The sequence below is a fragment of the Vanessa tameamea genome, chromosome 15, assembly GCF_037043105.1.
Source record: "Vanessa tameamea isolate UH-Manoa-2023 chromosome 15, ilVanTame1 primary haplotype, whole genome shotgun sequence".
NCBI classification, from domain to species: domain Eukaryota; kingdom Metazoa; phylum Arthropoda; class Insecta; order Lepidoptera; family Nymphalidae; genus Vanessa; species Vanessa tameamea.
This window is the reverse complement of record NC_087323.1, coordinates 8,087,750-8,115,132: the sequence shown is the minus strand read 5'-3', so window position 1 is coordinate 8,115,132 and position 27,383 is coordinate 8,087,750. Positions and strand designations below refer to the sequence as shown.

Below are 27,383 nucleotides of genomic sequence, written 5' to 3'. Positions count from 1 at the left end.
CTGTCAATGGTTTTTATGTTGTTAAAATTAAAAAATGTCAGGGTTTAAAATTAGAAAATATTATCTGCATTTTTAAGTGCAGACTGCACTTAATAATATACTTAATAATATAATACTTTTGCTTAATAATTTTACTTTTAAACACTTCTATAGGTTGTAATTATAATTTTTTCATAATATAAAATTAACAAATCATATTAGTAGAGAAGGGATGGAAGAGTTCTCCTCTTCTAATTATTTATTTTCAAATTATGTAAGCATTTATTTAATTTGATTAAATATATCGATTGTACTCATATTCACACCAAACTATTTAAGTTCGAAGGATTTTATCTGATAGAATTCGCTAAGAGAATCCCATTATATTTCAGAAGGCGCTCACCCTGTCCGTCGTGCAGTGCGAAGAGCGCGTAGTCCTGCGGGTTGGTGATGTGCGCGGCGTGCGCCAGCGCGCGGCACAGGTCGCGCGCGCGCGCTCCCGGCCGGCACGGCAGCGCCACGCGCCGGATGGAGCCGCGGCACTCGTCCGGCAGCGCAACGCGCACCACCGCCACGCCGCAGCCCTCGCGCGCGCTCTCCGCCGAGCCGCGCCGCCACTGTAACGGGCACTCGTTACCATATACGCCATATCAATAGGTCGCCTAGAAGCCTTCTTACTGTTCTATCGCCTACCATGACATTAAGATGTTTATCGAGACAGTAAATTGCTTTGAAAAGTAGGTACAGTCTACTTCAATTGAATTCGATTCGATATGACTCTATTGGCCAGTTTTTTGCTGTGAAATTAAATCTAAAATAATATGAATATAGTATCTGTCGACTTACAGGAGTCGTACTGTCCGGTCCGGTATCCGGCGCCAGTCTCTTGAGCACCGCGACAGCAGAGAACAGGGCCGTGAGATAGTAGCCCCCCTCGCCGGCGAGTAGGGCGGCCGGCAGCAGGCCCGCCATCAGTTCCGCCTCCAGCTCTGCGCACACCAGCCGACAGCGAGCGACCGTCCACGCGAGAACGGGGAGAAGGTCATCAGCACCGAGGGTACGTTCACCGCGGATCTGGAATATTTTTGAGAAATACGGTATTGTTAATTATTTATTTTTATTATTTGAGTCACACCTAATAATAATCAATCATAAATTATTCTGTTGAAAAACGTTAATACCCGTGGGATTATAGATGAGTAATCAATTTAACAACAAAAATTAAAAAAAAAATTCAATTAAATTAAGACATAAAATACATCTTTCTATTCTATAAATAATAAAAATATAATCACCGCATTAAACATGACCGATATAGCCGCCAGAAGGTTTTCAAGTTTGTCCAACGGAGAATCAGCTTCTTGCATCTTCAGGAAATGTTTTGAGATGACTGCTAAGACTGCTGATGATGGTATCTTTGTGGATTCCTGTCAAATATTTCCATCTGGTTATATTTTTCCCAAAATTAAACTTAAATTCATTAATTTATGTATATTTTTCTTTTAATATACTATTTTTTAAGTAAGAAATTATTCGCACTGTAGGGATAAAATTTTTTTAATGTATGTAACACAATAAGATATATATTATAACTAAAAACTAAAAAAATGGAGTCCCTTACTTTAATTCCTAACTGCAGAGGTGTTGCATGTTGCGCTCTTTCAATAGCGGAATGCAACTGTCGTACATCAGCAGAATGCCACGAAGCAAGTAAAGTGTACAGCTTCGACCGCAACGGACGAACTACCAGCCTATGCATCACGCCTTCCAATATCGCGTCCAAGTTCAGGAATTCCGTTGGTTTCAACTGTAAGCAAATTTTGTCATGTAAAAAATATCTTTCGATTCAGATATGACACGACATCGTGTTCTTGTTTATTATTCCTGTAATTGGATTTTCTTATAACGCATAAGTTTTGTTTAAAATAATCTTATTTTACAATCTGCATTTAAGTATTCTTCTTGACAGAGAGTGTTGTTTTTGGCTACTCCTGGAATACAGGTTCTTGTTACAGTTGTCTGGGTAAGAAGCAGTAAATAATAAATAAATATTGGACAACATCACATACATTACTCTGAACCCAATGTAAGTAGCTAAAGCACTTGTGTTATGGAAAATCAGAAGTAACGACTGTACCACAAACACCCAGACCCAAGACAACATAGAAAACTAATGAACTTTTTCTACATTGACTTCCGGCAATCGAATCGAACCTCGGAGTGGCGTACCCATGAAAACACATACATTACTCGACCACGGAAGTTGTCAAAAAGTATGTACACCGGCATTAAATCATGATATATCATAAAAGCAGATATTAAAACCTCACCTTAAGTCGTTCTTTCTCCACCTCCTTTTCAAACTCCCTCTCACCATGTTTCACGAGATAATTCTTCATTCCGGACATAAATTGCCTCATATTGCGCATCATTATCTGCAATGCAATAAAATAAATAATAAAATATGTATTAATTGAATAATATAAAGTTATTGTATAAAATAAATAGAGTACTATAAAATTATCAGGTTTCTGAACGTACTTATATTATCTGTATTTGTCTCGATCGCTGCACGTGCATGCATATTTGCCCTTTGATTAGGGCTACCAAGATAAGTAATTGTAACATGAATGATCTCATTACACTAGGGACCACGTGTTACTTACGTGTTGAGTTCGTGTCTAAACGACGTAACTTAACGATTTTTTTTTTTCATAAAAACGATATTGGAAGAAAAGGCATTATATAATTCTTAACTTTGAATGTTTTAAACATAACGTAAGTTTTTTTTTCTTTTAAATTCAAACGATTATTTTTTCAATAAATCTTCTTCATCTTTCGTTTTTTTTATTGTATAACTCCTTTCGCATATTTTTTAATTTAATTTAAACTAAAATATCCTTAACAAAATTATAATTAGTTTCTATAACTCCCAGGAATTCATTGCATTCTATTTTCTATAGTATTTCGGAGATTATAATAACAATCTTTGTCCATAAACGTATAACTAAAACCCGTAAATCTGATAGAAATCGCTAATTGCATCGCTAATTAGAGGTAATTGGAAATTTAGAATTAATCACAGTAGTAGTAGTGAATAGTCACTACTACTGATACTACTAATTTGATTATAATATTACATGAATAATATATTTTTATAATATTTTCTACCCGAAAAAAATATTCAAAAAAAAACACTTAATATATTATTGGAAGTATCAAATATAAAACCATTTTACAAATAATTGTTATTGACCGATTATTTATATCATATTGCTACAACTATTTAATACCTGAGGGCAAGTTTCCTTGGAATCCAACGTGCAGGCGATGAAGTTATCAACATTCTGTGCGAACGTTGTACTCTTGTCCTGCGCGAGATGTAGCGCGTACGCCCGAAGTGCTGCGCCGGCGCCTCGCGTCGAGCGTCCGCCGCGCAGCGCGCGGACACGACCCGCTGCTGCTCGGACAAGAAAATGCAAACATATTTAACAACTGATTAGGTTTTAACATTCGATACGGTAGTACCTACAGTTTTTACTATAGTCATTAAGGGAAGTACCATTTAATGATAAAAAGTGATTGGAGTTTTTCTATCAAAAACTTCTCAGTAACAGCTCGAAATCTAGAAGATGGAAGTGTGTACACTCCCATGCCTCGAAAAGTATGTAAAGCCGTTGTTCCAGCGCTTGAACTCTTTCCGATCACTTCGGATTTGTAATCCCATCGGTTTATAAGAATGTGGGAATAAAGAGTGCAACTATACTTGCACCCACTTCTGCACAATAGAATGACCTGCGAAGTCGGGACACCCTTGAGATTTTCCGCTGTGGCTGAAATCAGGCGGGACGACATTATCATCCTCAACATTTGAGTACTTATGCAGACAGACTTCTGTACCGATACTGATTAACATTTTTAGTATTCAATTTTCTTCAATAAAATTAAATTCTTTGTTTATGATTTTTTACTGAAGATCGCGGGTTCAAACCGGGCTAGCACCTCGAACTTTTGATTGGTGATGAATACAACGTGAAGAAGAATTTCTCACACATGATACATGTAGGTTACATGTGTCGGAGAAATTCTCTTACACGTGTAACAATCAACCCGCGTCGGAGTAACGTTATGGAATAAAGTCCAAGTCTTCTTATTGGGATGCTTTACCCAGAAATGGAATATTTAAAGGCTATTAGGTACTTAATTTTACTACTTCTACGGAATTGAATAGTAATAAATATTACTGTACCTAAGATAATTATTTTTGTTATTATCTAAATTAAAATAGCGTGAAAATATAATTTATTGACTTGTATAAAATGGAAAGAATCATTACCTACACAGATACGAATTCGTGATATCCGAATGTTGTTCTTCAACAACAGAAGATTCGCGTTTTATTTTACATAAACACTTTTTAATTCTACTATAAAGACGTTTCCATACATCTACAACAGCTTTCAAAATTCTTTGAACGGGACTTCCATAAAAATCTTTTGTTTCATCGTTTTCTTCAGTATTGAGATCATTGCAGTGGCAAGCTGGAGGCTTAACTGTGACCATAGCCTTTTTCTTATGACCACTCCTTTCCGCTAGCTTTTTACACAAATTTGTTAAATTATCAGTTCTAGTTAGATGCTGCTGGAATCTCGGCTCCATAATTTTTTCACGAGACACAAACACCCATTCACTTTCGAAAACATATTCGTTTATAGAATCGCTACGAAAATTTCTTATCGTCGTCAATGCAAATACTCCTTCGGTAACCAGCTCCGGAGCATTCTGCACTTCGGATACTTTCTTCTTATTTTCTTTCGAATTTATTTTTTTCAACGAAGGCTGAGTTTTGGAGGATTTAATCTCAGACTGCTTCGCGGACTTTCCTCGGAACAACTTTTTGAACCACCTCATGGCCGATCACTCTGCGGTTACGTCCCGCTTGCACGAAAGATTTAAAGCGATGATTTCTCATTCAAACAACGTTAGTCGCGTTGCAATTACGAGCGTCGGCTAACGACTGCGCGTTTGATAGCGTCGTAAGTAATTCACGGCACGCGCAGACCTTTACCCTTTAATCATAATTAATTATTTACTCAGCTAATATATTTATTGATAACAGATGTGCGCTGCGGCCTCATTGTTTGTATATTCGTTCTGATTGATTTTAAAATAATGATGCGGAATGAGCAATTAAAATGTTATCGATACGAGAACACGCTCGGACGGCGGTGACCATTATATTCTGTAGTATTCAACTTAATAACAGGACATGACAATATTAACTATAATGAAAACTTTCACACTCATAAATGCTTCAAATCTGCTTTATACTAGATCGTGATCTTTATTCGTACATAAATCGTAAAATCGCTATAAACAAGTAATAGCCTATCAGCGTTCTAAATACAGCGTAGTATAAATATTACTGATAATTACAATTATATAAATTTTAAGCATTATATTTATAAGTTCTAGCTATATTTATCTCGTTTTAATTACAATGCAGGTATTTGTACGATACACGACAGAAGTATCTAAAACGTTTTTTGTGGCAACAATGTAAATAATTGTTTTAAATTACGTATTTTCCGTTATCGTGCAGCTAATTATAGTATTAGAAATTATACGTGAATACTATAGATATTGTGTAGGTTTAGTCATGGATCCCTAAATAGATCAAGACTACATAGATAAGGCTTTAAAATCTACAATTAAAACTTAAGTGCGTTATTGTTACTTACAATTCAGTTACGATAAAGGAAAACATTATTATGGTTATATTAACTTGTATTGTATCTTGTATTGAATACGACGACATTTTTACGAGTACAAATTAGAAAATATTACCTTTATTATTTAATAAAATAACAAAGGCATCGGAGCTACTTTTTGTTAACCCAAGACATTGGATATTATCGTGACCTCCAACACTATTGTGACGTTTCTGGAGTTCCACATCCTTTAGTCCATTTGACTGTTTAACATTCGCCTCGTGTACGATATAGTGTACGTATTGACTTTATTGTCTCCTGAAGGCAAATAGAACCGCTTCTACTGTTTTGTTTTCAAAAACCAAGGAATTTAAACAGATAAAAAATAGTTGGTTCTCGATTTAATCTCTGATCTAATATAAACAGAATTTCCGCCTAAAATTATGTGCTCATGATTATTATCTGAACCTTACACAACTATAAATTTGATTTGATTTCATGAGTAACCTATTATACATATAATTACATAAAGCTAATTCCATCACGCTGCTCCAATGTGGTTTGGTTATACACACGTGGAAGGATTTAATTGAAGTCAGACATATGCGTTTCCTCATTTCTCTCACGAAGGTTTCAAAACCTTCTCTTCAAAATGAGAAGAAGTCTTAGCCCAACAGTAGGTTATCTGCTCGTTGCACAATGTGCGCTAAGCTTTAAGCTTACTATCAAATTGTCTGTCACAGTTCTGTCTCATCCCATAGTTTATTTTGATACATTAATATGATTTTTCTGGTTACAAGCTATTCTTACCTAGTAGAGGATCTAGCCTGTCCCGGAAGCTCTTAGCTCGCGTGACTGCCGTCGGCCCTCGGCGTGGTATTGGTGATTCCCACTCACACGGTTCATCCTAGACGAAAAAAAAAACAGTAATTCATGTGTAATATATGTATATTATACGACAGACCTGAATGTTCTATTTGATATTAGTATATAGTATAAGCTAGGATCAAGACGGATTACAGTTATTTTTATTATCTTGGTATTATATAATTATGGGTGTTTTTTATTATTTTTTAGATAGCTGATCGCCCTCATCGATAGAAAAAAGTAAAGGAGGGCATAGCCCAGTAATGGAACATGTACAGGCTGTTGTTACACTATATGTGATGAGTGGAACCCCACCTATCACATATTCTAACGCCAAACAGCAATATGATGAGTAATATTGTTGTATTGCGGTTTGAAGGTCATACGGAAAATAATATTTCCTGAGGTTGATGGTGCATTGGTTGATGGTGATGTAAAGAACGGTTCATTTCTCTTGACCACTTACCATCTTGAGGACAATTTGACCGTCCAGTCCTTATTTTTACTAATATTATATTCATTTGTACTAATATTTATCTACAGAGTTAATTTCATATTTTTAATGTGGCTATTAAATTACTTACGGCATCATAGTTCTGCTGGACGTTTGTAGGCGGTATAAGTCCATCCCATTGCGAACTGTCCCATGGCTCAGAGAAGACTGTGCCATCGTCACTTGCCTGTTAAATAATATATTTTTTAATGTAATAGTTATCTATGTTTTTTTCCATTTAATTTATTTTATTAATAAGAGTGTAATAAATTAAAGTTTTCCTTAACATAAAATCGATTAAACTAAATCTTAATCATAATAATTTACTTTCGATTTTATTCGTAGAATTTTTTTTTTCAAAATAATCAATTAAGTTTTTCTATTATGTCAGTATAAACATATATTGAATTAAGTTAAAGAGAACAATAAAAGAGTAGTACTTTTAGTATGTGCAACTAATTACAAGTGACCGATTTAAATGATTTAGGTAAGAACCTTTAGTAACGATTCGAATATCAAATTAACTGTCTCTCAAGACGTCTAAAGAAGTTAAAAAAAATAGTATGAATTTCGAATAACTTACTTGTTCAGATAAAGGTCTAAGATCGTGAACGTTATCATAGCACGACGCGCGCGGTGGAGAACGCACCTCTTCCGGCAGCGCTGCCGGCTCTGCGTTTAAACGTAGCTCCGGGAATCTAAACAATTTATTAAACAATTACTTACTTATATCTACTAAAATAATATTATGCTTTATTTTTTAATGAAAAGTTAAAAGTACTTTGGTTGTAGACAGAAGAACTAAGATTTTCTAGTGAATCTACTATGAAACTTGTACACCGGGATCGGCAAACTCAGAGGCATATTTTTGGACATCAAGTCTTTAATCCAAGACAAAGATCTTCATATACATACATATATATCACACGTGCAGTGAGGTAAACGATATGTTTATATATTATCTGTGGGATAACGATCTGGCCAAGGCGTCCTTCATACCAGGATAATATAACTTGCATTAGAATTGGCAATATATAATATACTGGTATGAAGGTTTAGGTCTTATAATTATCTTATTTTAATTAGCTTAAAGATACAGATGGGTTGTTTACTTTTGATTAAAAAACGTATGTAATTAATAACTTTAAAAATAATCAAGATTCACGACTACAACATGGATATGTATTCGTATGCGGTATAGCGGTACGCGGTACGCGGTAGATGTGACACGCAAGGTTTCCAGATTTATTTGTAGGTTTCGACGCAATTAAATGAATATTTAATTAACCCCTTTTCTATTCTACACTATGATCGATTTAATGAAAGTATTTTATTTTTCAAAGTTGATTAAGTAATAAAACATTGAGACATGCAAACTTTTTTATGTATAATATAAGTAGGGTGTTGTTAATTACCGTTGTGCGACTACTTGGTGTACAGTCAAATGTTGCACCCCGTCGTCCACTCCACTCAACCGGCTCTCTTGCTCGACGAGTGAAGGGAATGTCCCACTCTCGCTGTTTGAGCACTCGTCATTCTTATCTAGAAATATAATATATTATAAATACGAATAGTATATTAATCAGTACAGATGATCATCACAGAAAAAAAAAAAATTCCAGTCAAAAAAAAATTATACTTGAACAAATTCGAATACATATTATAAATAGAAAAAAAGGAATGTAATAATTATTTAATGAGTAAATTTAAACATCATGCACACCACATACAACCAAAGTTATAATTATAACAGACTTACTGATGAATTGCCAACTGGAATCAACGGCCCAAGTGTGTTCGTTCCTGCCGCTGGGCGGCTTGGCAGCCACACGTGGCGGCTCCACCGCCTTCATCTTGGGCTTGCACCTTAACGACACCAGATTATCTACTGACGTTGAAGTGTTTGGAGAAGACGCTGAAAACATCAAAAAGGTAAATAATATTTACCTATATAAGCTATGGCCAGTAAATTGGCAATGACCGATGTATTAAGCTTTTATTGATCACAATGACAATCAAGAATTTGTATTGATACTGTTATAGAATGTTTTTTTTATGATATAGGTAGGCGGTCGGACAAATAGGTCATCTGATGGTAAGTGGTCACCACCACCCATAGACATTGTCGCTGTAAGAAATATTTACCATTATATTGCCAATGCTCTATTAACCTTGGGAACTAAGACTGTATATCCCTTGTGCCTTTAGTTAATACACTACATTACCTCATTTACCCTTCACACCGAAACACGACAATCTAAGTGTTTCGGTTTGGTGGTAGAACATCTTATTAGTCGGTGGTACCTAACCAGATGGGCTTACACAGAGCCAAGTAAAAAATGTTGCTTTCTGTCAGTAGATTGTATAAAAGCAAATATATGCCCTAAGTTAAATAATATTATGAAAATTAGGATATTTACGTGAAAGTTCTTCGATACTATGCATATCTCGAAGAGGATAATAAGGATGATTCTGCGATGGTGGCTCCGAATATCTCTGTGAGAGGTTCACAGCAGATCTTAATAACTTTCGTCGTTGTACGGGGAGTAGAGCGGCCTGTAAACAATAATATTGTAACAAACAAACCTTTACAATAAATTTTATTTTGTAAAAAGTTGATCAATATTTACTTACTTCTTTAATTGCATCTACAGGATCGGCATAGAAAGGGCTGCCTGCGTGCTCTTTCTCAGAGTCATCGCGTTTAATATAGTCGTCCTCTATTTTAACCGTTTCCATACTCTCTATGTTATGATTTTCTCTTATTTTCAAAGTAGCTTCAATCTCTTCAGTTAATTTCTTATTCATATTCATAACAATATTAAGCTTGTCAGGTCGCTTTGCTACGACGTCACCCTTACTGTTTGTAGTTGCTATAATTTCGTTGGAACCGTTAAAGCTTTTTTTAAGAGAATTGTCTGAGAGATTTCGTTTTTCATTCAGACTTTCCACTGAATTGAGTAGAATCATGTTTTCTTTTTCTACTATTGACTGAGTGCTCTTTGCTGCGTTCAGTTTAGCTAAAATTCGAAAAGGTGCATTCAAAAATATTTAGTACAATTTATATTCGTCATTTACTTTTCTAGATAAGAAATTGCAATTCATTATATTTATTTCAAATAAAGGTACTTATTTTTCACTATCAAATTTCACTATCATTTATAATTATTCAAATCAATATTTTTACTCACGCAGTGTATCCGGCAGAAGATCCGGTCTCTTACTTTTCATAAGACCACTATTTATATTATTATTATCATTTTCAGACTTAAGTGGTTTAAATGTTGAACAGTTATTACTTTCTGGTCCCCAAATATCTTCATAATCGCTTACTTTATCCATCAAAGAACTTCTGTAATATACCCCCGGTGATTCGAGGATATCTGATTCCTAGAATAATATGTGTAAATATATACTATTCTGTTGCATGGATTCTCATTAAAAAGTAATCTTATTATTAATTACAATTTTTTTTTGTTTATTATTTTAACGACGTTTCTTCAGTTTATTATTTTATAATGGTGGTGTTTATATGTGCCATGCTGTTAACATGTATGGTTTTGCAGTTTGACTATATGCGATATTTAATGTATATATGTATGTATCATAATACGCATGCTTGTGGCTTTTAAAAATGCAACGATAAATGGCAATTTATACAGCAAATTGGAGCGCCAATATACAACAAATTATCCGATAACCCTACCTGATAATGTCTGGACTCCTTGCGCATGGAGTGTTTACTCCTCCTCGATCGACCAGAAGGCGTAGAGCTTGTAGTATTAGTATTGGGAGTTAATACTTTTTCTCTATCTTTACCGGTCATAGGTGACGTTATAGAATTATTTGAAGTAGGAGAAAAAACATTTTTATTTGATATAGGTGAGCTTCGGGAAACAGGAGAAAAAACTTCACTTTTATTAGTCTGACTTATTGGTGAGAATATCCCACTTTTAGATGAAATAGTATCATTAGATACTGGTGAATTGATTTGACTTGTCGGGGAAAAAATGCCACTGGTGACAGAATTGGTCCCATTTGGAGATACTAATTGATTAGAAGGGAAAGGAACACTTGATTTTGTCAAAGTATTTGCTATGGGATCGACCGATTCAGAGGTATTCGTCTGAGACTGAGATTCTAGCGGAGATCCAGCTTCGGTGTTATTTTGTTCAATGATCTGCCTTTTAAAGCTGCCGTGTAAACTAGCTGACATTGTACTTATACATTCTCCTTCTGGTGTCAGACGGTGCATCATATTCTATATAAGAACAGTAATAATTTTAGTGAAAATTTGTACAATATATTTATGGGTTAGAAACAAAAACATTGAGCAAATAGGCTTTAATATATTTACAACAAAAATAAAATAAAAAAACCATGCAAATCTTTGTATGCAAGCCATGCTGTATTATTAAAAACTTCTCACCTGCAGTTCTCCGTTAGAGTCAGTTAAGCTTTTCGCTCCGTCCATAATGCTGAACATAGCATCAGAACTATTATTATTTAGGCTATTAGACGCAAGCGTTAGTTGCAACCGGTCACTTTGAATGCTTTCGTTAATTTGATGATTGTGTATTTGTGTATTATTTACACTAAAAGTAACTGTTGTCGTGACAATTATATTCCCACTCGTAGCTTTGTTAATTGGACTAAAAGCTTCTGATTTAGGGGACAAGGATATCTTTGGAAAAGGTGGTTTCGCCCATCGGGGAGGAGGAGGCGGCGGAGTCGTTTTAACGTTATTGGAATGAGTCGGGGAATGTGGCGCGTTTGTAGTAGGAAATGTGTGAGGATGAGTTATATGCGCCTGAAAATATTTATCGAACTTGTTAATACTCAATTATATTTTAAAGATAAATAAAGCAGTTAATTTTTGTATAATTTTAAAATACTTACAGTACTGGATATTAGATTTAAAGTATTTGGTGGGGTTGGTCGCGGTGCTCTGACAAATGTTCCAGTCGGTTTAGCTGGTGGTGATGGGGCAGTTCTACCTTTAAACGTACTTAGGCTCTGGCTTTGACTCGGTGGGGAGCCCGAAGTGTCTACGGGTGACATTTTTAAAACTACATTCTGATCTTTATCTTGGCTTAAAATTTGCTCTCGAGAGTTTGCCACTGTACCTTAAAACATAAGAATATTTTCATTAAAACATTTACAGAGATTAATTATATATATGACTTCTTGAAATAAAGTTTTGTAAGATGAATCTACTATCCCCGCGCAAAACAAAACGGTCTTAAGTCAAAAGTTTTATTTTTCATTAAATAAATTGTTATCAAATAAATGAATTAAATATAACAAGTTGTAAATGTTTTAAAATGTACTAACTTGCATTAAAACTGCTAAGACTAGATCCAGTATCTGATGGTGTGACAGCCATTGGTATTGCTCCATTAGTCAGCTGACTGGGTGAGAGTAGGTTATTCGGATTATTTTTTGGGTTGGCCATTGGATAGCCCCAAAACTCTTGCCCAAGCAAAGCAAGAGAACTCAACTGGTGACGACTCTTTGCTTCTCGAAGCGGCCTTGGCAACTGAAGTTGCACTGGTAGCTCATCGCTGCAATCATTGTAAAATATAACAATATTATGTTCCTATTTAAACTAAAACTGGGCAGGGTTACATAAATAAAATATATTTTTTTACCAATATTCAATAAGATGATAAAACAAAGGTTGATTAATCTCTCAATAAAATATTTAAATAGCTCACCAGCACTGAGAATAATGTGCGATCAGTTCAGGTATATTGTCGAAGCGATTGTGTGAAGTTTCGAGACCAATGCGGCCGCTCGATGCTTGTATCAGATAGTGCTCTATATACGGCCCTTTATCTGCGGGCAGCCGGACGCTGATCGCCATCGTGTCAGGCTGACTCGATTGGCGAACTACAAAGTTCTGAAAAATAATTTAAATTTATCTTAGAAAATATGATCTTGACCCTTAGTTAGTTAACTCATTCAGTATAAACTTGGATTACATTTTAAATTACTGTTACTTATAAATCGTTAATTGTAATAATAATAATGTTGAACACAAAACACAAAACAAAACGAAATTTCCTTGAGAAAAGAAAAGGAAATACGTTTAACTTCATCGTATACGTACACTGATAATTTCAATTAGCAATTGTCTATAAATTCATAGATGTGGAATATTCTGAGATTGATAAAAGGAAGTAATAGTCTCTATAAATTTTCTTATGCACTTACTCCTTCTTCTTTTCCTTGTAAAAGATGAAAGGCACCAGCACGCTGAATTCCTGGAAGAAACCAAACCGGGTGTGTTCTGATTAGCCTCTCCAGCAAACCGATGTCGCATGGTGGCTGTTCTTCTGACTCTGATCCTGAAGATCCCACTGAGGAACAATCCCCTTTGGCCCCTTCTCCGTCTGATGATAGACTCTCTCGACTCTAAAAATAAGTAAAACATTTAATTAAACCACTGTTAAAACGAATCCATAAAAACTCATATAAAATAAGTTTTTTTATTATAGGGAAATGGTATTATGAATACTTATGCAAGATCATTGAGTGGTTGGCAATATTTATAAATCGCTTATTGATTTAAAATCAGTATAGTTTTAAAATCAATAAGCGTTTAATACGATTACAAAAATAGCTTGTTAGATTTCAAAGATTAGGTCAAATATTTGCAAGAATTAGTAATTAACAATTGTATGTCTCACTTGCTGGTCGTTTTATGTGGGTACTTATCACAGTTGCGTTCGGAAACATGAGTCACCCGATGAGGAATACCAAATTTGCTAAGTAAGACATTATATATTTATATAAAACTTTGTTAAGTGAATATAATTATTTTTTCTTTCATAAGATAACTAAACTAAACATAAAGACTAAACAGAACTTATTTCAAACTGAAACTAACAAAAGTCGGTAAGGAAATTGCGTACTCGTTTAAATAATTGCCATCGAATTAATGCCAAAATATAGTAGCTGACAAAAATAAAAGAAACAACTTCTATCTGGAATATTTTTGTACTAAAGACTGGCTTTGTACATATTAAACCAAGTGCTCGCTTCGTGACGACGCATCCAAATATGTAATAATATTATCCGCACACAAACAAAGCCTACAGAAGCGCAGCAAAAGAATAATCCTTTATTCTTGTGTCTCATTAGTATCAGAGTGCAGAACGAAACATTACGCTAATTGATTTTGTAGCTTTTATGAAGCCAACTCATAAGAGGTTCTGTACCAGCCCAATATCGCCTAATGCAATGCACTTCTAAAATATAGTACTATGTATAGTATACTATATAGTATTATCTGTTCAAGCAATTGTATATTTTCTCTCAAGTTCATATGGCGTAAATTGCTTGCTCATATTATTGTTATTGGTGTACGTGTTGAGATTAATGATCTACGTGATGATTTATATGTGCATTATTATGATCTATGTGTAATTTATGAAGTTTTAATTAAACTAATTTTCTAATAAAGAAATGATGAATTACTAATATAAACGACGGTTATAACTTTTTAAGTCTAACAGTACGCTGATTATATAAAAAAGAGAATACTCATGAATTTTAATTAATTAATTTTATTTGAATAGATTTAGACATGGAAATTTTTAAAAACTTATGCTTTTGTTTATGTGGAAATATAATTAGTAATAAACAAAGAGTACGATAAGATGTCCCAAATAATACTTCGGGCAAAACGCCAAATTCCCGGCAACTAGATAGTGTCGTAAGCCGGGAATTAGGTTCTACTTCGCAGACTTCCTACATTTTCTTTTGATTGCCACAGTTATATATGGTACCACAGACCAGGATTAAACTTATCCATTTGAATTGAAACTATACTTATGGTATTATACTTTTCGAAAATATGTTATAAACATAAAAAATGTAATAAAATATAATATGGAATTTAGACTCTAGTTTTTTTTAATGTTTCTTATTTCTTACGTTCAAATTTAAAGCAAACTTACATTAATTATGACTAAGGAGTTTCAACCTTATTTTACCTACATTTACGAAATGGCTTCAACTTGAATTTAAGTACATCTGGTATGCGAAATGTAAAGACGTCTGGGAATGAACGAGTAAATTAACTAATTAATTTACCTAGACATCAAAGTTTCTATGTATATAGGTTACTTTCATGAATAAGTAATTACTGCAAGATAATTTGAATTCATTTATAAATGTTATCATAAAAACAATGTACATGGATATCTTCGAAACCATTTTATTCGTCCATAGATAATATTAAAAGACGTCTTCGCCGAAATGTATTACAATTTTCTTTACACCACGAACACTAAAACGATGGAAGCAATTTCATATAATAATTTCAGCATATTCTCGTATATTGTATAGTTTATCCCTATGTTATTTTTGTACGTTTTGAGTGTTCGTTGCTATATAAAAATATACTATAAATCTATGCAACTCTTAATACTTCTCGATAGCAACAATACAAAATTTTATCAATTTAAAGTATCATTCATATTCATCTTTATTGTTATAGATAGACATGAAAGACAACTTCGTATCTAATAGCTAGCTTATAAAGCTTCAGACCTCGAGGTGTTGACTATTTTATCAAGCAATTTTTAGTAGAAGTTAATAGTAGCAGCCGTTTGAAAGTTAGGTTAGTGCCGTCGCATCATATAAAAATATAGAATACTAGTTATCGCCCGCGGCTTCGCTCGCGTTTTAGAGGGTTGTTTGTCATGTGTTAGTCAAAAAAGTAGCCTATGTTTCTTGGAGTTCAAGTTCGCTTCATACCAAATTTCATCAAATTCGGTTCAGTGGTTTGACAGTGACAGAGCGACAAACAGACAGACAGAGTTACTTTCACATTTATAATATTAACTATAGATGAAACTGTATATGCGCACACATTTGTGTACTATCTTATCGCGAGTCTTTATCAATAATGGTCATCGTGGTCAGGTCAACAAAAATGATCAGGAGGATATTATCACGCAATTAAAAAACTTTATAATTAAAACAAACTTGCAATTCATCGTGCGGACTGTCACGGCGTCTAATTGAGACAAAGCCGCCTGCACAACATTGCATATTAAATGGTCTTGTTTGAAATTTAAATCGCAAACATTTGTAACAATTAGTGGATAAGTAGAGAACGCAATGTAATGTGCCGTAATGAAATGACTTTATTAAACAGATGACGAATGTTTATATTAGTATAGTCAAATCGTGTATTTGATGGAAATTTAATAGGTAAGTTTATATATGTTTATTATACACAGTTTTTACTTTTGTGTGTATGCGGAAATTAGTGATATAAATGACTATAATAATAGTTTGAAAATTATAGTAACAGTCAGTATAAGTCCCAGTTGGTAGCTCTTAGACAGTCAAGATGGTGGTAATACAGCAGCGTAGTCATATAACATCTAAACCTTGTCAAAACATCTCACAGACTGTATCTTTTCTTTATATAATTATAATTATTCCTAACATTAAATTAATATGAGGTTTAAAAGGCCGTTGACTCGAACAGACGTAATATTTGCTTCTCATTATTTATATACTTCGTAGAGAAAAGAAAGTAAGTATAAAACTATAACTAGTTCTGCCTAGTTGGAACACGTCGAGATACCTTTTCACCGCAGGGTCAACGATTTATACATAGCTCTTTTAAAGCTTAAGTTTTATTTAAATATTTTCAGGTTTATTTTAGGCTCAGACAGTGATGGTTAAGGTCTATAGAATGTAAACTTGCGGTTCAGTTGAGAAATGACTCTAAGTACAAAAAAATAGGGTTCATAATTGATTAAAAAGTGGAGTCAGACATAAGCTCGAGCGAAATAAAACTGGTTGCTTAAAAATGCTAGCGGCTGCTAGTAACTTTTTCCATGAAATTGTAATAGTGGAAAAGGTGTGTTAGCAAAAAAAAAATTAATAAAGTTAAAACTGAATAAGTGAAGTGATTTAGATTAGAAAAATGTTTTTTCTTATAATGGTAGGAAAATATAGGCATTTATTCTTTATACTTAATAATATGCTCGTTGAGATTTATTGAATCTATATAAAAACAGGTAGAGGAAATTTGTTCAGTAAAGCCAGAATATTTTTCTCCTCGTTTTGTCAAACGAGTTTATTATTTTTTAACTAATGACGACCTTGGTGGCTTTATCAATAAAAAATATTGGAAATAAGAATAGAAAAAAAAATGTTCAAAACATTCTAAGTCATATAAGTATGTGTTCCTAAAATTTTCAGATATAATAATATATAAAAATTTCGAACCACTGGGCGAACTGGTTTAGCATAAGAGTTATGTTTATTTTCCCTTGAGATATGTATTTTTTTGTGAACCTTCATCGATTAACAATAGACAGATCAAAACATTGATCTCAGCAACTTCATATGATGTAATAATGTTTAAGCTCGCACAAAAGAGAAAAAAAAACATTATTGCAGTTTATAGTACGGAACTGTAAAACGTTTAATATTAAATCCACGAGCTATTATGTACGGTGTAAAGGCCTCCCGTAATGAGAGGATTTGGAGCGAAACACGAAGCTACTCCAACAGATATATGTGTATATGAACACACTGCAGCCGGTTTTAATATTCGGTAACGATGTTTGCTTTTAAGAATTTATTAAAAATATAATTTCAAAAGATGAATATCAATAGAATAAATACAAATAATTTTATAATATTTCAGTTAGACGAGTACGTACAGTACAGTGGAATGAGACGAGATTATGATTCATTTCGTCGAAATGAAATATTGTGATGAAACATGTACGACACGGATCGAATTCTGGTCTACTTTCTAAAACTATACTTTTTCTCAGCTACAAGTCTTTGTCCTGTGGAGGGGAAAACACAGCCCAGCAATGGAACATTTTAGATTCAGCAAGAAAGTCATTATAAAAGGCAAATTTATATTGAAAACCAAACATAGAGAACAGCATTTTTATTTTATTTTTGAATCAACAATCTTCGCGGGAACACCCACTAATCACAATAACTTTAATAAAGTTCATCACAATCGCATCAATGCTTGAGACAGAGAACGCATAGACAATTAAAATATGTTTTTAATTACATAAATTTTTATTATTATCAAAATAAATCAAATGATTATTTGTTTATACATAAAAAAACAGTTTCAGTTATTAAAAAATTGAGCTAGCGAAGTTAAAACTAAGCGGTAAACCCGATACCGACCACAGACTGCAAAATAAATAAAAATCGTATCAGCCGGTGTTATAGGTCTGTAAATTAATGGTCTGTGGCAAATAAACGATACAGTTCCGACATCTGCACACTGTGAACTGCAGGTTGAATATCAAATTTTAAATATACATAATATTACTTACTTTTCAAAAAGGATTGCAAAAAGGATGTCGGTAGGTAACATATGCACAAAGATTATTTTTAATGAAGCCGTATTTTTTAATAATAATATTGAAATACGTATTTAAAGAAGTACGTGTTATGACTTTTAGTAATACATTATTATAATATAGCAATGTTTTTTTTTTTTTAATAAGGTTTCACCAACCCCCTGGTGTTCTGTTCTGTGTTCAAATGGGGAAATTCAATTGATTTCACGACTAATTACATAATTAAACAATTATCATTAAAAAATATAAAAACAATATAACAAGGTACTAATTGCTATTATTTAAATGTCAATAGCCAAAAATTAATATGCAACAATTTGCGGTATTTAAATGCCAGTGTTACAAGCCGAAATCGCGACAATCTGGCGGGAAAATTAATTTTGCAATCGGTAACAATAATGGCTTACGCAATAGCGCCATGAATCATACAACAATGGTCTCGGCACCCGTAGCGGAGAGGTGTTAACAAAGGTAGCTCGTCCAGGCTTATATTGCAGTTTCTCCAGTGTGAACATAGATTTATTAGGAAAGTTGGATACCAATTAGTTTTGTATAGCGTTAAATGACGGCGTAATATTCGCGTCACATTCATTTTGTTGAATTGTAGACTCCTATTGTTACAAAAGGGTATAATATTGTTTTTGTATACCATTGTAGATATTATTGATCATACGGATAAAAAGAGGGTGATGATTTTTTTCCAAGACAAATAATACGATTTGTCTGTGACTCAGACTAAATACTAAAGTCACTACATATTTTAACACATTATAATATACCAGTAAAAAAGATTGTATTCAACAACGTAAAGAATAAAGGCTTTTTATTTATTTACTTTTTATATCAGAAACGTTTCATTTTTAAAAGTTTACATATAAGAACGTTCTCGATAATTTGACCTCGAAGTTTTAATGTTATCACGGTTACGATTCAAAAATAAAAATAGGATACAAATGTGCTTGAAGATCATATGTGTAAGTTTACTTGTAACTACATGTACAATATCTACATTTAAAGGGCCATATTAAAAACGAAAACGTATTAACATAGCTATTTCCCCAGAACTTAATAGAGATACAAAACTCTCAAATTCTCTCACAAGTTTGTCCCCAATCTCTTAAGGATCAGCTGTGTCGGAATACGAAAAATCATAAAATGTACATCCTAGCATCGCATAACAGTTCACTTTTACTCGACTTTGGAGTGCGAAGTGGTCACACGTGCTCCTACGTTGTAAATAGGTATGTCGCTTAAGGAGTGAACGTATACCACCTGCTACCGAACTTTTAGAATGGGGTACTTTTAATTGGGTTAATAGTTACCGTTACTGTCCGTTGGAACGCTGAGAAACTTTGCCAACGATATTGAATAAGAATTTCTATGACATGACTCATATTCTATAACCTACTTGTGTTTTCTATAAATATACTGATACAAATAATTTTACATGTTATTTTTATGTTCTTGAAATATTAAGTCATAGTGAATACAATTCATTTTATAAAAAATACTTTTAAATTTGGAGTTCAAGTATCAAACAGTATTTATTATTTATGTGTTTTGGTATAGCGTAAAATGTTTTAATAAACATACCTCTTATAAATCCGTATTCGATATCATATCAAAAAAAAAAACATGACGATAGCCGAGAATTTTAAAATAAATCCCACTAGCGATATTTATTGGAACGTGCTGAGAAAATTGTCGAAGCGACCAACTTTTAACGAGTTGGAATCGAACACAGACGTCGTCGGGTAAAAAAAATTTTAGACCAAACAGGATGCAAAACGCAGCGGGTCCGAGTAAAAGAGTTATAACTTCACAAACAAACTTACAGCGACCCTTTAGTTTTCTTCAAGTTCAATCAAAGAGAGCAAACAGCGTTTGTGGTCCAGGCGGGGATGCAGGGAGGCAGCGTTTGTGGGGGAAATGCAGCGGCAGATGACTCACACTGGGTGGTTAAAATCAATAAGTCTCCTCGCTGTGCGTATATGGAAATGTCAACTTTATGAGCAAACTTACATTAATTGACTTATTTGTATAAGTTTATTGACTTAACTGATATACTTTATTATTTCAAACGTACGTGATTACGTATTATATTATTAAAAGTAAAATCATAAATATATTATTAAAAATGTTATTATTTTAAAATTGTAATTTTATAATATTTTTTAAGCAGTTATAGTAAGTTTAACTATTATGGAACTTTGGGATCTTGGACTTATGAAGAAATATCAGTTTACGTAATATTATTCGTTAATTCACTGAAATATTACATTTAATATATTTAATGTTTAATGTTTTTGCATAGAAAAAAGAAAGGTTTTTGAATAAATGCATTAATTAAAAAAAAATAAAGGCTTTGATTTGCTGTCAGTAAAAAACATATTATTGGAAGAAGCTTCAGTAAAAATAAACCTGATACTACTGTACATTCGATGAATTGTAAAAAGTGTTAATTTTTCTTATAATATTTTATTAATTGTACAAAATTAGTTTATTGATATTATATATGCATGCAGCATAAACGGAAAGTGATTTTAATGTTCTGGAAACAGATCATTAACCGCATGTGAACTGAATAGTAACGTCTTAATTAATGACTAAGTCAAAATATACTTGAATGAATAAGGCAGTGAAAAAGCCGTACTGAATTCACTAGCGCGCACTTTAGCCGTGACTCATTTATATAATAGAATGGATTTATATTCGTATATATTTAATTACGTTCAAATTACTTGGGATGTATTTAAATCTATCACTATTCATAATAATAAGCCGTTTTATAATTTTATAAATAGACAGTATTCGTCAATTTTCATGCAGGATCACTAAAAATAATTTGAATGATTACTAAGCTATTTTCCAGTTCTACATTCTGAATCAGTGGGCACTTTACATACAGTTTAACAGAACGATTCAAGACTGATTATGAACCTAATAGAATAATTTAATTTGATTTTCATTAATAAAATATACTAGTAATGTTATATCTTCGATATTACTTTTAGGAATTATATTGCTCTCCTGAATGTATTGTTAGAATAGTCTCATGTGAGTAGTCTGACAAGCCGGTGACTCAAGCAGTTGGAATCAAACTTTTACATCGCTAGACGATTTAAGTACAGAATAGTAAATTAGGCAAAGACAATAATAAAAATATTATTGATTCCCATATTTTGGGTTTTAGTACACATGTAATATTTCAAATTTTGACGATTATTTATACAATGGTCAAGATATTAAAATATGCGTGTTATATTGTTTTTTAATATATACCAATCAACACATACGTAATGTCATAACTTCTCAACTTTCTCAAAATTGATGGGAGGTTATTATTCTGAAGATAATCTTTATTTAACATGTTTTTGCCATACGCAAAGGCTCCGTACTATCAAAAACAGAAGGCACTCAAGTGTCACACACATATACAAATCTAAACGAGACGAAGTGTAATCATGAGTAGCCATTTTTATGCTGCTTATAAGATTTATCTTCTTAAGAAAATTATTTAGGAAATAGTGAACTTAGGAAATATTTTATAATACTTAATATTGTTTTATTATTAATATTATTCTAAGTTGCTAGACTTTAATACCTATCGTATATACTTCTAAACTTATTACGTTTCATAAACAATCCTATTAGGTATGATCTACATTATCGAGTCGCAGCTAAAAATCTCTACGGGTAGAATTTGAGTAGATAAAGAGCTTTCTAGAAGAAACTTGTGTATAGAAAATACTTTATTATTTTAGAAATATCTATTTTATAATAACATTCAAAGCGCAGATCATACGGAAAGTATTCTAGGAGTCTATTCACCGCAATTAAAACTGCAGCGCGAACCGGAAGCACTGAATCGACTTCACTGCAGTGGATGCAAATTATGGTGAGTTATTTTTTTTCCGTCAAGTCAGTCAGGGGGCGACAGCGTACACGGAAGTGACGGGGCAGACCGATAATCGTCCGCTGTTGACAATGGTGCAAATTATACAGCTTTTAACATTTCATCTCACCAAAAAGTTTTATTTATTTCGCAAGCCCGATAACATTTTTATATATGTATTTAAAATAATATTTAACATTACTGACTTAGCAGACAATAAGGAAAAGTGATATTCAAAGTTATAATGGAATTTTTAAGTTAGTCTGTATACAATTCAAGAGATTGTATTTTCAAATTATATATGCGAATAGGGACAGAAGGCTCATCAAACAATAAAATACGTTAAACAAGCTACTATGTACCACCCAATTGGTTCGGCTGAAATCAACTGTAAGCAAATATATATTTATGCATATAATTAAAAAATACTGTATTTTAAGAATTTGATCAACCTCGTTTGTTTATTGGCTAGCTTATAAGGCTGAACAGCCCGCAGTCTGAGGTTCTGAGTTCGAATCCTACGTTGAACCATTAAAAAGTTATTGAATTATTCTGTCGAGGTATTGCAGTTGCAGTCCGTAGTTTAAAGTTGTCAGTCTTTAAACTCCCGTGCTTCGGAAAGTAAAGTCGTTGGCCGTGCACCTGAACTCTCTCTGCTCGTGACGGATTGCAGTTTCATTGGCTTTAAATTTAATTTAATCGGCAAAAATATTCAAAAGTGCTCGCAATACCTACTTGAATAAAGTAAATTTTGTATCATTAGTAAGTTTATACGTACAGTATCTTCTTTGTATGATATATTAAAATGTATTTAAAAGTCAAAGTCAATTTTTTTTATTCAATATGGAAGTGATTACACCTGCTTATTGATAGTCAAAAATCTACCACCGGTTCGGAAATTAACACCTCGGACCTGAGAAGAACCGGCGAAATAAACTCAGCAAGGTATTTTTTTTTTAAATTTCATTTTCACAAGTATAGATTTCATGTTTTCATATACAATAATAATAAAAATATTTTCGTTATTTGCAAGGTAAATATATTTACAAGGTGTGTAGTCAACTAAAAAGTAATTAGTGTTATAATATCCTTTAGCAAACGAACGCTATTTAACGATTTTTTTAAATTTTACAATTGAATATTTTTATACGTTTTCTGAGATCCTGTTGTAAAAACTTATTCATTGCCCCAAAAAAAGAGTTACTAATCCTGTGTAATCGGGTACTTGGAGTAATAAGTTTATTCTTGTCCCTAGTATTAATACAATTTTTTTAGCATTAGCATTAGCAGCCTGTAAATTTTCCTACTGCTGGGCTAAAGACCTCCTCTTCCTTTGAGGAGAAGGTTTGGAGCATATTCCACCACGCTGCTCCAATGCGGGTTGGCGGAATACACATGTTGCAGAATTTCGTTGAAATTAGACACATCCAGGTTTCCTCACGATGTTTTCCTTCACCGCCGAGCACGAGATGAATTATAAACACAAATTAAGCACATGAAAATTCAGTGGTGCCTGCCTAGGTTTGAACCCGAAATCACCGGTTAAGATGCACGCGTTCTAACCACTGGGCCATCTCGGTCTCGGTATTAATACAATGTACGTCACAATTTCTGGAAAAATATTTTATGTTTTTACGTACATACATAACATTATCAGACAAATTGAGAAGCGACGGTTATTATTTTAATTTCTTTAAATTTACATTTTAACGAATCTTTTGGGCCCAGGTTATATATTGCACGAATAGCCCTCTTCTGCAATACAAAAATGGTATTAATATCAGCTGCAATACCCCAGAGTAGGATGCCATAAGACATTATACTGTTGAAATAACTAAAATACACTAGGGGAGCCGTATCTACATCCGTCAAGTCTAAATTTTTTTTACCACATAGGCTGCAGAGCTGAGTCTATTCGCCAATCTATTTATATGGGGATCCCATTGGAGCTTAGAGTCTATTGTAATACCAAGGAACTCTGTTGTTCCTAAAACATCTAATGCCCCATTTAGAAGTACATTCGTATTGACACATCTTACATTGGGAGTAGTGAATTTAATACATTTGTCTTTTTACTATTTAACAGTAAATTATTAACAATAAACCAATTTACTATTTCAGAGAAAGCAATACATAATAGCTTCAAATATACGCAAAAAAGGGACGAATGGTTAATACGTGCGAATGCTTATCTACAATTCTAAGCAATTGGAGTGTCATTTATGACCCACAAAAGACAGTTAACTGGGGACAAGGGGCACTAATCTGAGGGTTAATTGTCAATCCAATGGTCCCGTAAGTGTGGCCTAATGATTATTATTTCGTATCCCTAAATTTTGATGTTAAATAAAACATTTGTAAAAAGTAATAAAACAATATGTAAAAAGTAATTTATCTGATACAAATTTTAAGTTTTTAATGTTTTTGCTCTATAAGTCCCAACTTAGCCATACCAAAAAATAGTAAAACTAGATAGAGATAAAAGCATAGAATCTCGAATCAGAAACGATTTGTACTCAAAATTTACACGTAGTAACGTTGTCCACAAATTCGACCTTGACACTAATACTCTGATCGTACTTAAAAAGTGCCACTTCCAAATCATATTTCCATTTTTGTAAGAAAATGTTTCTGAAAATAAACTATTGATTTCGTTATTACGATATTTCATTGCGTTAAAAATTTATTAAAAATGTTCATCCAAGATTAGTCGTCGTCATTTCAGCAATGTATAAAACACGACTTATATTCATATTTCAAAAGCGGTCGGAAGGTTCTAGAGGGCTCGAGTATAAAGCTACCTACAATTGACTGGAGTAACACCTCAAGTGCTTTTGTCGCGCCCTAAGTATGGTGCAGCCACGTTTGTGTGTAAATATTGTCACGGCGTATCTGCTCTGTAATGGACATGATATATACTTGGAGATATTTTATTAGGTAATGCCTTATGTGTTTTATTGACTGGTATAATGACGCAACAGATTAATTAAGTTCAATATAGAAACAAACTCGGAAACAATATCTTCTGAAGATTTTTGTATCGTTACCATGAAGTTAAGTATCGAGTCTGAAAAAAAATAACTCTTAATAAATAAGGTAAAACACCAATTTCAATAGAACGACGTCTAGAAGAAGTAATAAATAAAAAAAGTTCACGATTAAGTAATTTTATCACGTGTGAATTATATATTTAATATTTATTCTTACAAAAGCGCCTTTATAAATGTAAATTTAATTTCGGACGGTAAATTGGAGAAACGAAGCTACTATGTAACATAACGCTCTTAGCATTGAAATGGTAATGGAAGCGAAATTGAAGGTAAGCGAATATTCTGACAACTCATTCAATACTGCATTTCAATATGATACAAATAGACGACAAATGTATTTCGGTATTTCATACGCACTGCAACAGAGTCCAAGTTAATTTTGCATGTAAATAAAGCCACCGGGCCAAAATTTGAAACAAAAGTTGAATAAAGAGTTAGTAAAATTGAAACAACGCAGTGCGGTTCATTAGTAGTTTAGTTGGCTGGCACAAAGTTTGCCGAATTTCTGACTAAATTTCGTAGCGTGGAAAACGAATAACATACCTGGCTCAGACTGTCTCCTAGGCTACCGTCAGCGTCCAAGGGCCGAAATAGATGATTCGATTCTTTGAGTTCTCTTTTCTGTTTTCTATCTTGGGCTTCTTTCATGGCTTGGCTTTGTAATCTTTCAAAGAACTCGCGAGGTTTCATCGGCGGGGGCTCGTCGTCTGGCGGTGGGGGCGGAGGAGGCGGTAGCCTTGTTCGTGGTGAGCTGCGAATGAGCGATCGTTCGTCATCCTCAGTTGATCTCTCATCGTGTTCAGAGTCGGAGCTTCGACTATCGCGTCGCCTCACCCCTTGAAGATGCGGCTCAAGGAACGTTGCATTTCTGTAAATAAAATGTAAAAATAAATAACAATCAATATTAAACACAAAATTCACAACAAAACTTATAACTCATATGAAATGTTAAAGCCGAAACTTGTGGCGAATTGTCAATATATTTTGCAGCACATGTTCTGAGCGTTTACTGCAATTGCCGCCTGTTGGCACCATTACACAATCGATTCACGTGTCTATACCCGACCACCCACATGGGGTACCACTGACCAGAGTAAAGGGATATTAAGTAAGATTTATTTCACCGAGCACGGCCGCTAGCGTATTAATTAAAAACCTCTACAGGGCGCGAGGATGTGAACTGGGTGCCGGCTGTGCTGGACATATTTCCCGATTACTTATTAACAGCACGTTTACTTATTTCACTGTAATAAAATTTAAATACAAAATCAGTAGAGAACTTTATTGCTATATTCAGTAGAATGTAAAAATTATTGATATAGCATATATCAACAAAACCCCATGTTCTGACCCAGTTTTATTAAGACGATGACATGGACAACAAATTACAGAGGATAGTTCAACAATCCCGTTAGCTTAGGATCAAAAATTGTAATAACTCTGTCCTGCGATGACACGGCTATGACACTCAATTTGTTTTTGACATCAGCCGACACAAGATAACAATGTATCGGGTGATCCTCAATATAAATTGCTTAAGGGTTGGGATTGTAATTATCCGTGAAGCTGATTAACGATGCAAATTGAATACATTTTTGTTATATATGTATGTAGTTAAGTAAGCGTTTGGTGTGTGCGTGTGACTGCGTCGAAAAACGTTCTATTATATAAGTGTGTAACTAGCCTCGTTGTTTAATTGACGCAGTCCTACTCCTTAGCATATATAACAGTTTTCTTGTAATCACTGATTTAGGTGCTTAAATAATAAACCTTTATGATGTGAAAAAATGATTTTTTTTTTATATCGTAACATTATAGAAAATCATTTGTGGTAAAATAAATATCAAATTTAACTTCAAGCCGGCCAACTTAGACTGCGCATATTTTTCTTAACTGATCTTGCTTCTCAGTATCGTCTATAACACGTGACATATATTACTCATTTTAAATATTCATCATACTAAAATGACACCGGTATATGAGCTCCGTTATTAATTACCAACCCGTCATTATTCTACG

At 33.5% G+C, this 27,383-nt stretch overlaps 1 protein-coding gene across 7 annotated transcripts in view; it reads right to left on the bottom strand.

Moving 5' to 3' along the window:
• Positions 1 to 27,383, bottom strand: part of Spri (sprint) — a 216,654-nt gene that overhangs the window by 1,474 nt on the left and 187,797 nt on the right. For 4 of the 7 annotated variants that reach the window (XM_026638885.2, XM_026638884.2, XM_026638880.2 and 1 more), the window contains 21 exons: positions 25,908 to 26,232; positions 13,267 to 13,467; positions 12,768 to 12,952; positions 12,385 to 12,614; positions 11,950 to 12,176; positions 11,480 to 11,860; positions 10,757 to 11,311; positions 10,242 to 10,440; positions 9,685 to 10,070; positions 9,471 to 9,606; positions 8,810 to 8,965; positions 8,466 to 8,592; positions 7,634 to 7,748; positions 7,142 to 7,237; positions 6,501 to 6,597; positions 3,273 to 3,439; positions 2,310 to 2,414; positions 1,601 to 1,786; positions 1,275 to 1,406; positions 826 to 1,053; positions 383 to 596 (listed from right to left, as the gene is read on the bottom strand). In XM_026638885.2, coding sequence (XP_026494670.1) covers positions 383 to 596; positions 826 to 1,053; positions 1,275 to 1,406; positions 1,601 to 1,786; positions 2,310 to 2,414; positions 3,273 to 3,439; positions 6,501 to 6,597; positions 7,142 to 7,237; positions 7,634 to 7,748; positions 8,466 to 8,592; positions 8,810 to 8,965; positions 9,471 to 9,606; positions 9,685 to 10,070; positions 10,242 to 10,440; positions 10,757 to 11,311; positions 11,480 to 11,860; positions 11,950 to 12,176; positions 12,385 to 12,614; positions 12,768 to 12,952; positions 13,267 to 13,467; positions 25,908 to 26,232 — 4,448 coding nt within the window. The remainder of the gene's footprint in view (positions 1 to 382; positions 597 to 825; positions 1,054 to 1,274; positions 1,407 to 1,600; positions 1,787 to 2,309; positions 2,415 to 3,272; positions 3,440 to 6,500; positions 6,598 to 7,141; positions 7,238 to 7,633; positions 7,749 to 8,465; positions 8,593 to 8,809; positions 8,966 to 9,470; positions 9,607 to 9,684; positions 10,071 to 10,241; positions 10,441 to 10,756; positions 11,312 to 11,479; positions 11,861 to 11,949; positions 12,177 to 12,384; positions 12,615 to 12,767; positions 12,953 to 13,266; positions 13,468 to 25,907; positions 26,233 to 27,383) is intronic. The other 3 variants (XM_064217154.1, XM_026638886.2, XM_026638888.2) reach the window with 3 other exon arrangements.